Source organism: Oryzias latipes, chromosome 1, assembly GCF_053564925.1.
Source record: "Oryzias latipes strain Hd-rR chromosome 1, Olatipes_Hd-rR_3.1".
Lineage (NCBI taxonomy): Eukaryota > Metazoa > Chordata > Actinopteri > Beloniformes > Adrianichthyidae > Oryzias > Oryzias latipes.
Window position 1 is genome coordinate 25,353,145 of NC_136237.1, and position 13,936 is coordinate 25,367,080.

Below are 13,936 nucleotides of genomic sequence, written 5' to 3' on the forward strand. Positions count from 1 at the left end.
GAATTTCCGAGTAACATTGAACGCATCATGTAATTCTAGATGCGTCACAATCTTCCCTCTCTCAGTTCGCTCCCGTTTCTGCTGAGGTAAGTTGAGTCAGGTTCAGTCCGGTTCAGAATAATATAATTACGAAGTAATAGTCCTCTGCTTTTAGTGGAAAGTTATTACAAGTTTGTAAGCTTAAGTTACTCTTATTACCCTGCCACGGGAAAATGCGGGGGGGGGGGTTAAGAATCGCATTAGACGTTAGCTAACATGCTAAAGTGCAAACGTCATGCCACATGCTAGCTAGTCTTGCGGTTAACGTTTTTTCAGATTGACTGAATTGTTTACGGTTTACATAACGTCAAAGAGTTTTAGTGGTTTATTAATCACAAAGTAAAAATACATAAATGTACAAATGCAACATTTTGTACAGTTGTAACCTAATGTATTATTTCAGTATAAAAATTATAGATATAAGTAAAGTACATGTTTAGAAAGTATAAATGTTGTGTTTTAAACTAAGCACTTGCATTTATGTATCAAAATTTAAATCACTACTTTTATCATATGTAATGTAATAAAATAACAATAAATTCAGATTTTTGGTGATCTTAATTAAGTGTCAGAAATTAACTGGATAAATAACATGTTTTTTGCTCCTAGACTGAGTGAACTTCACTGTGTTTCGGCTGGTAAGTGCACATCTTTACCATCTTTTTCTGTACTTTATAATGGACTGCTTTTTAATTTTAAATAAATGTGGTGTACCCTGAGCTCAGATATTGTGTTTTTTAATGTGGTACTGTGTTCTTGCTCTCTAAAGTCACTCATTTATTACACTTTCTGATCCACACCACCCTTAAGTCTGATTTGTTCTGTCGTCAAATGACTACACTTTGTTACATGAAGAGCTCTGTAGTGTTTACATTTGTCTGCTTGTAACAAAGTGCAGTAGGAAACTAAACTTTATCCTTATAACAACTAAAAAATTGAATGTAAAATATTTATATCAAACTTTGTAGTATTATTCAGAATGTTTTATTTTATGTGGATCTGTCTAACGGCTTATAAACTGCATTGGTAAATAAACTAGTGGCATCTGTTTTGAGTATGACATCCTGCTGGCTGGACAGTTTTACACATTTCTGACATCATTTTTTGTGTGTCTTCCAGGAGATCCTGTGTCCACGCTCTCTGCTCTCTGCTACTTGTTATCTTAGCTTTTTCTAGACTTTGCCTTTTATCTATATAAACTCTTTTAAATACACTATCACTATTCTGTAACTTTTCTGCATATTCTCAATCTTTACTCTAATTTTTGTGTCACATCTTTTTTTGTTTTTGTCTTTTTTTGTTTTTTCCCTCTGCTTCATCTCCACTCTGATTTTCTCCTATACCTCCTTTCAGGTGAAAAGTGCCTATTTCTCAGTGAATAAGTGCTGCAGGTGAAAAGTGCCTGGTCTTTTGTTCGGAAAACTATATACGAAACCCAACTATAAGACCTGTGAAAGATACCAGACTTCAAATATATAAGACTCAACTGATTGTTTGATCAAACTTCTGTCAGGTTAAAAGTGCCTGAGGCCAATTAGTGCCAACAATCTTGCTTGATTCCAAAGATACCAGATTTTGTATTGTGTATAAATCTAAAGTCTGAAGAATGCCTAGGAAGAACCAGCGTTCCCAGTCCCAGAAGGCCCGATGGCAGAACGTGAGAGAAGGTGCAGCTGCCGGTGAAAAAGAAGCTCCTCAGATTGTGAACCTGGTAAAGGTGTCTGCTGAGAGTCCAGAGGTCCTACATGGTGGTCAACAATTACAGAAAGGTTCGTATGCTGATGCTGTGAAGAAAGGACGTCGCCCTGATAGTTTGAGTGAAGTAGAACACATTTCTGTTTGAGATACTTTCTCAGCTGTAGTTCACCATGATGCTACTCATAAACCTCCATTTGCTCAGAGACAGCAGGTACACCAGACTGAACCAGAAGAACCGAGTGCTGGACCATCTCATGTGGACGAGATAAAGCTGAAAGTGCAACCATCTGTTAAACATGTTTCTGCATCTCATAGCCAAAGTTCTCCTAAATATGGTACATCTAGGAATACACAGTGTACAGCCAACAGTCAGGTGTTTTTGGCATTTCTGTATGAGAATGAGAACATTACCACAGCAGATCTTGACCATGTTTTAGATAAAGGTGATGCGGTGTACAGACAGGTCAGACAAAGGTTTCCAACCAGTGTTTTTCTGGCCACTGATGAGTTACCAGAGGTAGTACCTGCACGTAGATCTACATTGTATGTGAACATGACTCTACCTGGCATTTATGGATCATTTCTAGGAGGAAACAACCTTCCCAGCCTCGACGAAGGACTCAGCCGCCTGTCTTCTGATGTCCAGTACGCTCTGCTGATCATGTCAGGTTTGACTGTTGCAGTTTTCCGATGTAAATCACATGATGGCTACGACTACGGCTTCTTTGATCCTCATTCCCGCACTGCTGAAGGTTTACCATCTGCTTTAGGTTCTGGTACAGCTGTAATGTTGAAATTCACATATCTGACTGACATGATTGACAGGATCAAACTCTGCCACACCAAGTTTGACACCCAACCTTCCACCCTGTATGAGCTGAAGCCTGTGGAGTTTTCCAGTGTGAACACAGACGGCAGGAGAAACGTGTCGGACTGCAGACCAACTGTTGCTGAGTCACACAGAGCTGCTGATGGGTCAACCTCACATCCAGCTGCTGACCAGCCTCAGAACATCTCTCCACACATGTCCACATCTGATGTCATCATGGAAGAAGCATCTGCTGGTAATGTCACCTCAACTGTGCAGCAGGTAGGACTCATGATGTCTGAGACCACAACTGAACATCAACCTACAGGTGAATCTACTTCATCACATGATGTTTCTGACACTGACAAAAATCTTCACACTGAAGTAATCCAAACCACTGCTGGAGATCTTCCTGATGCTGGACTTACAGAAACCTCCATTAATTTTTCAAGGCTTAGTAAGTCAGAAAGACGAAAAATGAGGAGAAGATTAATAAACTCACAGAAAAAAGGCCAGAAACAGGAGAATAAAAATAGTAAAGAAAAACAAAGATATATGAATAATCCTACTTTCAGAAAAAAGAAAACTCTCCAGAGTCAAAAGAATTATTCTGAGAATGAACAACTTCGAGAAAGAAAAAAAACTAAATATGAAGACATATATTAAGAATTGTACCAGTAAAAACATAGACTTTCAACAAAAAAGAATACAGTACATCAGAAATCGTTACAGACAAAGCGAACAGTTCAGACTGAAACAAAAAATGTATGTTAATAGCCTTTACAGACAGAACAAACAGTTCAGACAGAGAAAAAAATCTTACATGAAGCAGAGATCTCGTCAATATTACAGACTAAATGAAGAGTTCAGACAGAAACAAAAAACGTATATAAGAAACCGTTACAAGCTAAATGAAGAGTTCCGACAAAGACAGAAAATGTACTTAAGAAACCGTTACAGGCTAAATGAAGAGTTCAGACAGAAACATAAAAATGTATTTAAGAAACCGTTACAAGCTAAATGAAGAGTTCCGACAAAGACAGAAAATGTACTTAAGAAACCGTTACAGGCTAAATGAGGAGTTCAGACAGAAACAGAAATCTTACATGAAGCAGAAATCTCATCAACGTTATGAAAATGACAGAGTTTTCCGTTTGAGACACAGACAGTTTATGAAACAGTTGATGAGAGACAGATACAGAAGTAACTGTGCATTTAGACGGATGCACAACCTCAGATGTGCCATGATAATAATAAGAAAGTACAGACAGATGAAGAGACCTACACAGACTGTAGAAACAGAGACGGACAACAGTTTGATTAAAAATGCCATTTCTGTCTTCAGGTCCAACATTCAAGCCGGGCCCTCTTATGTTTGCACTGTGTGTCATAAAGCCTCCTTTCCAAACCAGGTCCTAGTCTGCAGAAGGTCCAGTTATGTAACCAACCCAGCAGTCATTGAACCGTGCCTGACAGGTAAATATGTCCACGTGTGTGAAGGTTCCTGCAGAGACCAACCATGTTTAGTTCCTCGTGAGAGACGTAAGGAGTGGATTTGTCACACGTGTCACAGTTATGTCAAAAAAGGTGCTGTACCAGCTCTAGCTGCTGTCAACAACCTAGAATTGACAGAGATTCCTGATGAACTGAAAGACCTGAACATCCTGGAGAGACATCTGATCTCTAAGTGTATTCCTTTTGCTAAAATAATTCCTCTTCCTAAAGGCAGACAAAGACTCATTCGTGGCAATGTAGTGTGTGTTCCCTCACAGGTGCAGGAAACAGTGGAAGCTTTACCCAGACTAAGAAACGAGTCTCAGGTGATGAGAGTGAAACTGAAGAGACGCTTGTGTTACAAAGGTCATCAGCTGTTCCAGACGGTAACCTGGTCTAAACTTGTTCAAGCGCTGCTCAAACTAAAACGTATACACCCACAATACCAGGACATAACTATCAGAGATGAAGCTGAACTCTGTGACCCCACACTTCCTGATGAGGATGATGATGAGGAGGAGGATGATAGGATGGATGATGGTGATTATGATGAAGCAGATTTAATGGAGATAGACATGTGTGAGAAAAGTGCTATGTGTGAGTCTGAACGTGAAGTTGAGAGGTTAAGTGATGATGATGAACCAGCACAGCAGCAGAGAAATGATGATGATGAAGAGAATGAGCTGCCAAACGGAGGCTTTGCTTTGGAATCCTGTTTGCAGGTGCCAGACATTTCAGAAGAGATCATGTGTTTCTCTGATAACACCTACTGTGTTGCTCCTGCAGAAAGAAACAGTCCTGTCAGCTTCTTCAGAACCCCTAAACTGGAGGCCATGGCGTTTCCGGTGCAGTTTCCTACTGGTCAGAACACGCTGGACGAACACAGACGTATTAAAGTCACACCCAGTGGTTATTTCAAGGCTAGACTTTTTAACACAGATGATCGCTTTGCTAGAGACCCAACATATCTGTTTTTTGCCCAGTTTGTGACTGAGATCCACCTGGCCAACTCCAGCATGATGGTACAGCCGAGAAAAGGTAAAACTCTGACTAGAGATGGACGTAGGATAACCTCAGCTATGTTGCAGGACAAACAAGAGGTGGAGAGACTTGTGAGGAATAAAGATGCCATCAGGTTCATGCAGCCCCTGAGAGGAACTCCAGCCTACTGGCACAAAACCACCAGAGACCTGTATGCCATGATTCGCCAGTTAGGAACGCCAACGTTCTTCTGTACATTTTCAGCAGCAGAGATGAGGTGGCCTGAAGTCATTACAGCTGTTAAGAGACAACAGGGTGAACAGGTTGACTTTGAAGCTCTAGACTGGTCAGAAAAGTGTGAGATCCTCAGATCCAATCCAGTGTGTGTGATGAGGCTTTTTGACAAACGGGTTGAATGTCTTTTCAGGGACTTGTTGTGTTCAGATGCTCAGCCTTTAGGAAAGGTCATTGACTTCTTTTACAGAGTAGAGTTCCAGCACAGAGGGAGTCCCCACATACACATGATGCTCTGGATTGATCAGGCCCCTCAGGTGGAAGTAAACAGTGATCAGACTGTGTGTGATTTTGTTGACAGGTACATCTCAGCCCAACTTCCTGACCCAAACACACAACCAGAACTGTACAAGAAGGTGACAGAGGTGCAGAAACACAGCAGGAACCACACTAGAACTTGTTTCAAGAGCGTGAACTCTGGGTGCAGGTTTGGTTTTCCTAAACCACCATGTAGACAAACCATGATAACAAGACCTGATGAAGATGACCACACCAGTGCTGCCAAGGAGAAACTCAGACCTCTGTACCAGCTCCTGATCGACCCTCAAACTGCTTCTTTGACCTTGGACCAGCTCCTGGCTCAATGCAACCTGACGATGGCAGAGTATGAAGGCTACCTCCACAGCATGACCAGAAAAACGGCCCTGGTTCTGAAACGTCAGCCCAAAGACTCGTGGATAAACAATTACAATCCACATCTGCTTGAAGCCTGGGACAGCAACATCGACGTGTCCTACATCCTCAACGCTTACTCCTGCATCGAGTATCTGACCAAGTACATCACCAAAAAGGAGAGCGGCCTGTCTGACTACCTGAAAACGGTGATGGATAATGCTCACATGGACCGGGTGAACGAGTGTGATGAGATAAGAGCGGTCATGCAGGCTTATTCCAAAAAGAGAGAGATCAGTTCTCAGGAGTGTGTCACGCGTGCTTGTGGTTTACACATGAAAAAAGGTTCTCGTGCAGTTGTGTTTATACCTACAGATGACAACCCAGTCCGCATGAGTCGACCTCTCTCGTTCCTGGAGAACACCACAGACGACTGCTGCAACATCTGGATGACCAGTCTGAGTGACAAATACAAGGCCAGACCGGAGACAGCGGAGTACGAGGGCATGTGTTTGGCTGATTTTGCTTCAACATGCAGGTTTGTCAGTGCTAAGAAGTCAAAGAGTAAGAATGTTTTACCACTCCTCAATGACTTAGGGTTTGTGCAGAGACGGCGAAAGGACAAAGCAGCTGTCATCAGATATTACCACTGTTCACAGGAGAAGCACCCAGAGCAGTTTTACGGTAGACTTCTGAAACTGTACGTTCCTCATCGCTCAGACTCAGAGCTGAAGTCAGAGCACTTCCCAACCTACCAGTCCTTCTACCAGTCTGGCGTGTCGTATCTGCCGGGATCCGAAGAGTATGAGTTTGTGATTGACATCGTCAAACGAAACAGAAAGAGGTATGAGAAGAACAGTGAGGAGATCGAGAGCGCTCTGCAGGAGTTTGAAGACAATGGAGACCAGGCGGTTGATGAATGGTGTAATCTTGCTCCTGAATCTGATGTTGTGAGGGTGCAGTGTGATGATGACTTGCAGGCAGATGAGGCAGACAACGAACAGGAAAACGTCCCAGACTACAACCCTCAGTCTAACGCTGGAACAGAAGTCAGAGCCTTCAGAGAGCCTCCATCCATGGACCCAGCAGTTCTACGTGGTATGTATCAGACCCTGAACCAGAAGCAGGCCTGTGTGTTCTATGCAGTCAGAGACTGGTGCATCAAACGTGTGTGTCAACTGGATCCAGAGCCATTCTTCCTTTATGTCAACGGTGGTGCAGGAACAGGTAAATCTCATCTGATCAAATGCATTTACTCAGAAGCCTCTAAGATCCTGAGGAAACTACCAGCACGTGCAGAGGAGGCCGACATCTCAAACCCAACTGTCTTGCTCACTGCTTTTACTGGTACCGCTGCCTTCAACATCTCAGGAACAACCCTCCACTCTCTCCTGAAGCTGCCTAGAAGCCTCAAACCTCCGATCTGTGGACTTGGTAACCAGCTGGATGAGGTCAGAGCTGAGCTTTTCAACGCTGAAATCATGATTATTGATGAGATTTCAATGGTGTCCAGGCCTCTGTTTGCTTATGTAGATGCAAGGCTGAAACAGATCAAAGGCAGTCAGAAACCCTTTGGAGGAATGTCAGTTTTAGCCGTTGGAGATTTCTATCAGCTGCCACCAGTGAGACAGTCTAAACCCCTGTGTGTGTTTCAGCCGTCAGACATTGACCTGTGGTGGCAACATTTCCAGGTGGTCACTCTGACGGACATCATGCGGCAGAAAGATGACGTTGCCTTTGCAGAGCTGCTGAACAGACTTCGGGTGAAGGAAAAGACGGAGGAGTTGTCTCAGGAAGACAGAGATTTGTTGTCTCAGACCATCACTGATGCTTCTCGTTGTCCCACTGATGTTCTGCACATTTTTGCCACCAACAAGCAGGTCGATGAGCACAACACTTCAACACTCACTCTGCTCCACCCAGACGTGATCAGCATCGATGCAGACGACTTCCAGAAAGACCCACAAACAGGCAGAATGACCCGACAGGACAAACCAGGTAAAGGAGCCAGAAACGAGTTGGCAGACACTCTGAAGGTCGCTGAGGGAGTTCGAGTCATGCTCACCAGAAACATCGACATCCAGAACGGCCTGGTCAACGGTGCATTTGGTAAGCTGCTGAGAGTGGTAAGTTCTGGAAACGACCAACACATCATCAAACTTGGTCTCAGAATGGACAACCAGGTGAGAAACAACCAGACTGGAGCTGCAGATGACCTGGTCTACATCGAGAGAGCAGAGGAGAACCTGAAACAGAGGAGGGTGGTCCGAAGACAGTTTCCTGTAAGACTAGCCTTTGCCTGCACTGTGCACAAGACTCAGGGCCTCACGACCATTGCTGCTGTGGTGTCACTGAAGAACATCTTTGAACCAGGTATGGCTTATGTAGCTCTCAGCAGGGTGACGGCTCTCAGTGGACTGTATCTACTGGACATGGACGAGAGGAAGATCTATGCCAACCCAGAAATCACTGCAGCTCTGCACACAATGAGACCAGCACAGGTAGACCACACAATGCCTCTTCTGCAGGTGAGAGAAGCAGTGAGCAGACCCCACACTCTGACTATTGTCCACCACAACACAGAGGGACTTCCATCTCACATCAGTGACATCAGGAGTCATCATGAAATGTGTCTAGCAGATGTTTTGTGTCTCACTGAAACCCACCTGCAGGGCTCCTTTGTTGCAGAAAGTCTCCATCTGGATGGCTACGCCATGTTCAGACGTAACAGACACGTGTCCTACACTAACCTTTCTCACATGGCTAGCAGAGGTGGAGGAGGAGTTGCTGTTTATGTCAGAAACTACATCCAGGTCCAACACAAGCAGTATTTACACAACGTGACTGATCTTGAGTTTGTGGTTTTGAAGCTTCAGGCTCCGTTCCAGGCTCTGATAGCAGCTGTTTACAGACCTCCAGACTACAGTGTCACAGTATTCCTGCAGAACCTGGTAAGTCTTCTGGACTCTCTGGAGGTGATGGACTGTCATCCAATCATTGTGTCAGGTGACTTCAATGAGAATCAGCTGCTCATGGTACGAAAGCCCATTGTGGAGATGTTTCAGTCTAGAGGGTACAAACAACTGATCACTTCTGCCACCACAGAGAAGAACACGCTGCTCGACCTCATTTTCATTTCTCAGCCACAGCCATGTCTCAGTTCTGGTGTCCTGAGGACCTACCACAGCTACCACAACCCTGTCTTCTGTGTCCTGTCCTTCAGCCAGACGTGAACAAGCCAGGTGAGCTTTAAATGTGCTGAAATATGAGACCAAACTTTGTGTTTGTGTTGCAGGAAGGAAGACCGTAAATGTGAGTATTTGGGATCTAAACGCTGAACTTGTTTGAACTTCTGGTATCATGTTTGTAAAATACTTTAACAAAAGACTCAAAGGGAACAAAAGATTTATTCTGATCAGTCATAAATATATTTTTACAAGTCAATTTAATAGGACAAATTTTACAGATTATGTTTTTTAGAGTATCAAATATATTCTGATTAATATTTATTGCAGATAATTGTTTTATTAGATAATCAAACATTCTGTTTAATTTTTTTAGATGTTATCCATAATGACAAAACATAAGAAGTAATAATATAAGGATAGTTATGAATTGAAGCCAACTAAATATGTATTTTTAATAGACAAAAATATTCAGATTCATATTTTTTACTGATAATGATGTTTTATTACATAATCAAAAATTATAATTAATAATGTTTCATTGAGCAGATAATGTCAAACATACTTGATTTTAATATTAGACTTCAATTAAATCTGTTTAATTCTAATAATGTTTTAATAGAGAATCAAAACAATCAGGTGAACATCTTTTCCAGATAATCATGTTGATACAGAACTGTGGGCTCGTTGGTTCTGTGCATTTATCCGGGTGGGTCTGGGTCAGGGAGGATAAATGCACAGAACCAACGGTTGAAGACAAGCTAGATGACATTTACTGCAGCAGGACAACATCAGAAGTCTGGGGTCCATGTGCTCTCCAGACTTCTGATGTCCCACCAACACAGACCAGCTGACAGCAGCCCCCACTAGGGAAGAGGGGGTGGGGGGGGGGCATACTATATAGATGTATTTCCTTGGATGTTTTTTTTTCTTCAACTATCTGAAATATCTGGGTTGTTGACATGTTCTCCTGTGAGAACGTCTAGCTTCACTAAGTGCAGCTGCAGCAGCGACTGCACACTTTCCACCATCTTGATCAAGATCAGATCCAAACTAGACCACAGTTGTTGGACCACAGAGAAAGGCTCTAGGTCCTGCCCTCTCAGTCCTCCTTCAAAGCACAAGATGAGCTGGAACCCTTCAGCCTTCACCTGGGAGCAGAGACACAACACAGCCTAACAAGAACAGAGAAGAACATCACTGCTGGACCACATGAGCTCCTCCAACAGAGTCAGAAGGTTCTGAACTAGTTTCACTTTCAGAGAATGTCGTTCTCCTCCAGTCTGCTTTCATTTCAGCTGGAGCATCTCCTAGATCACATGTTGGAGGACTAAAGCATCATCCATGTGTTCTTTCTTCAGGTTCTTCACAGCACTGCTGAGACCTTCAGTCCTGACCTGGTACCTCTTCTCAAGTCTTCCTAACCAAATGGGAGTGAAGATTCTCTGGACAGCAGATGTGTCCTGCAGCACTGTTGAAGGTATTCATGGTCTTCATCACATGACCTTCCTCCTTCCAGAGTTTGTGTAGTTTTGTGAGGAGCAGCTCCACATTTGTTCCTGGACATCCCATCTGTCCACCCTGGTAGAGACTAAGTGGTCTGCTCTGATTTCAGACATGGTGCTGCAGGGAAACCATCGTCTTCACACTGTTCTAGTCGTCTCTGTTCTGGATCAGGACCTCCAAACAAGGCTGAAAGGTAAACTTTGACTATTTCAATTCCTTCATAAACATCTACCTACAATGACCAACACACTGAAGCAGTTTCTCAACACTCTTGATCTTCTATTTGTAGATCTTCATTCAAACAAGTTCAAGGAGGCATCAGCTCCTCATCTGAAAGTGGAAACGGTCACATGGTGAACATTCTTTGGATCTTTGATTGGAGCCTCTACAGACAAAATCATGAACAGAAAACTGAACAATTATGGATATTTCAGAGGTTTTTTCACTGAAGACTGTTGGAAATTGTAGAAGCTGGAATCACATGTTTATCATACTTGATCACATTGTGGATGTTAGGGAACTTCTCAATTAAACTTTTAAACAACTGTGCACCATTCAAAAGTCTGCAAAGTCAGACATCCAAAACTGAATTTGAAAGACAAAATCTGAATGTGTCTGAGACACTAGAGTGAAGCACAGGAATCCTGCCTGACTGTGGCTGTCAGCTGGTACCTAGAGATCACAGGTTTACATTTGTGCTCTAATGCTGGACCGTCTAAAGCCAGTAGAGACGTTAGTCACAGATTCAACTGCAGAGTTAGTTAGTCTGGGTACTATGGGAAACACAACTCAGTTACTTTCAGTCAGTTATGTATATATCTGCCATTCTCCATTCTTGTGAATATTCTATCAGACGTATTCTGTCAGTATTTGTGTTCCACAAATCTGTTCTTTGGACAGGATTTTAAAAAGTCATGTTTTTCATGCGATACAACAATAAAAGTCATCACTGAAAGTACTAATCATATAGACACATACATATTTACAGTGTAGAATAATATTTCAACATATCACGTCTGATAACCAAAGAACCAGTAAGTCATGGATTATTATTTTATTATTATTAATTATTTTATTTTATATATATTTGTTTCTTTAGTGCTTTTATGATTCTATTCTACTGTCTTTGTTTTGTCTGTTCTTTTAGTTATGACTCTGCTGTAGTTTAAATTTTTATTTTCATTCTGAGATAGATTTTCTTGTTTCTTTTAGTCAGATGTGAATTTCCCTTGTTTTATGCTGCACAGCACTTTAGATAACTGAGGTTTTTAAATATTAATATAGAAATGAACCTGAACTGAATGGATTCATCCTTACATCATTGCAAAGGTTTAGAAATTGTTATTTTTTGGTACATTTTTTCTTATTTTCCGTGTCATTTATGTTTAGGTCACTGAAAAAGCACTTTAATATTTTTTTGCTTGGTTCACTTGTTTATTTATTTAGATAAAAAAGTATTTAAAATTGTGTTTTAGGATAAAGTCTTTTTTACTTTAAAGTGTTCAGTATGTATGAACATAAGATCAAAAGTCTGCCATTCTCCATTCTTGTGAATATTCTATCAGACGTTTTCTGTCCTCAGTATTTATGTTCCACAAAGCTGTTCTTTGGACAGGATTTTAAAAAGTCGTGTTTTTCACGCGATAAAACTATCAAAGTAATCACTGAATGTACTAATCATATAGAGACATACATATTTACAGTGTAGAATAATATTTCAACATATCACGTCTGATAACTAAAGAACCAAGAAGTCATGGATTATTTATTTTATTTTATATATATTTGTTTCTTTAGTACTGTTATGATGCTGTTCTACTGTCTTTGTTTTGTCTGCACAGCACTTTAGATAACTGAGGTTTTTAAATATTAATATATAAATGAACCTAGATTGAATTGAGTTATCCTTAAATCATTACAAATGGCTAGAAATTGACTTTTTTTGGGTATCTTTCAATTTTATTATGTCATTTATGTTCAGGTCACTGAAAAAGCACTTTCATGTTTTTTGGGTTGGTTTGTATTTAGAATTGTTATTTATGATTTTTTTTTATCTTTAGATTGTCAGTATGTATTAGAATAAGGTCAAAGGTACTTGTAATGTTTGTGTTAACAATTTCAAATTTCATTCATGTTTTTCACTTTTTACTAAAGTCTTTTTTTATTGGAATGTTGTAAGGTCTTTGAAATGAATGCATTAAGAATGATAAACTTGCTGTCATGGAGTTAAATATCTATAACTTTGTCTACAACCTTTTTCTATTTTTCTACTTAGGTTTATATTTTGTTTTTCATTAAAATGTTAAAGTTCTGATGAAACAAGAAACCAAAACAACCTGATTGATGTTTTATTCTTGGCATTAGAAAATGAAGTCTGAATAATTTCAGTAAAACATGATTCTATTTCTATGTATAATTGCTCATTACACACACACACGTGCAAACACACAATAAATAACAAAATGCTTATTGTTTCTTTTTTTTCTTCATTTGGAAGTTGTTTTGCATATATACCATAACACATTTAATTCTTCAATTAATTTTTTTTAAACATAGGCAAAATTATTATTTGTAAAAAGTGTTACTGTTTATTATTGTTTGCATTGTTCTAACTCATTCATAATTTCTACTGTCAATTTGTTTTTCTGTTACAAATAAACTTTTTTACTGTAAATAATGAAATAATGTGTCTGAAATATGCATTAAAGTTTGTTTAAAAATAAAGTTTCTTTTAAACTTTCTGTCTGATGCTTCATTAACCCTTTTACTATTAACTGTTAAGATTCTTTTTCTGCAAGTGAAACCTTTAAAGTATATTTACTGTTCATAAAGTTCTGAACTTTGCAGTCGTGAAACTATTTTAAATATAATATTAAATTTCCAACACTTCCAATAACCATTCCACTATTAAAATGTTCAACTCTATAAACTTAATCCTTTCAGCTATAACTTTTGGTCCTTCAAATCCTTGAACCTTTCAAGATATTCCAGGATATTTCAAGATTTTTGCTTCATTGAAATACATTGAAAACACATTTTTAAACATTGTACCTTTTGTGTTCAAGGCACATTCAGATCAGTTTTCTAAAGAAAAAAACTAAGAAACTTAGCTACTTTTTTACCTTTTTAAAAAATGTGAACTATTTCCGCATGTTATATTATTCAACTTTGCAACATCTTCAAATTGTCAATAGTTCAGCCATTACTTTAACAATTTCAGCTTTTATTCAGAAATACAGCATTCAACCCTGCATTTTCTTCTGGAAATGCAGCCTTTTCTAGTTAAAATACTTTTTCTTTTTTTCTTCAGAAATGCATT

The 13,936-nt window shown here is 40.1% G+C and overlaps 1 protein-coding gene across 1 annotated transcript; it reads left to right on the forward strand.

The window, feature by feature from the left end:
* The first annotated feature begins 68 nt into the window (after positions 1–68).
* Positions 69–13,358, forward strand: LOC144994389 (uncharacterized). The gene is made up of 6 exons (XM_078952150.1): positions 69–86; positions 649–677; positions 1,159–10,349; positions 10,473–10,591; positions 10,727–10,810; positions 10,907–13,358. The coding sequence occupies exon 3, from the start codon at positions 3,511–3,513 to the stop codon at positions 9,157–9,159; it is 5,649 nt and encodes a 1,882-aa protein (XP_078808276.1). The 5' UTR covers positions 69–86; positions 649–677; positions 1,159–3,510; the 3' UTR covers positions 9,160–10,349; positions 10,473–10,591; positions 10,727–10,810; positions 10,907–13,358.
* The last annotated feature ends 578 nt before the right edge of the window (positions 13,359–13,936 follow it).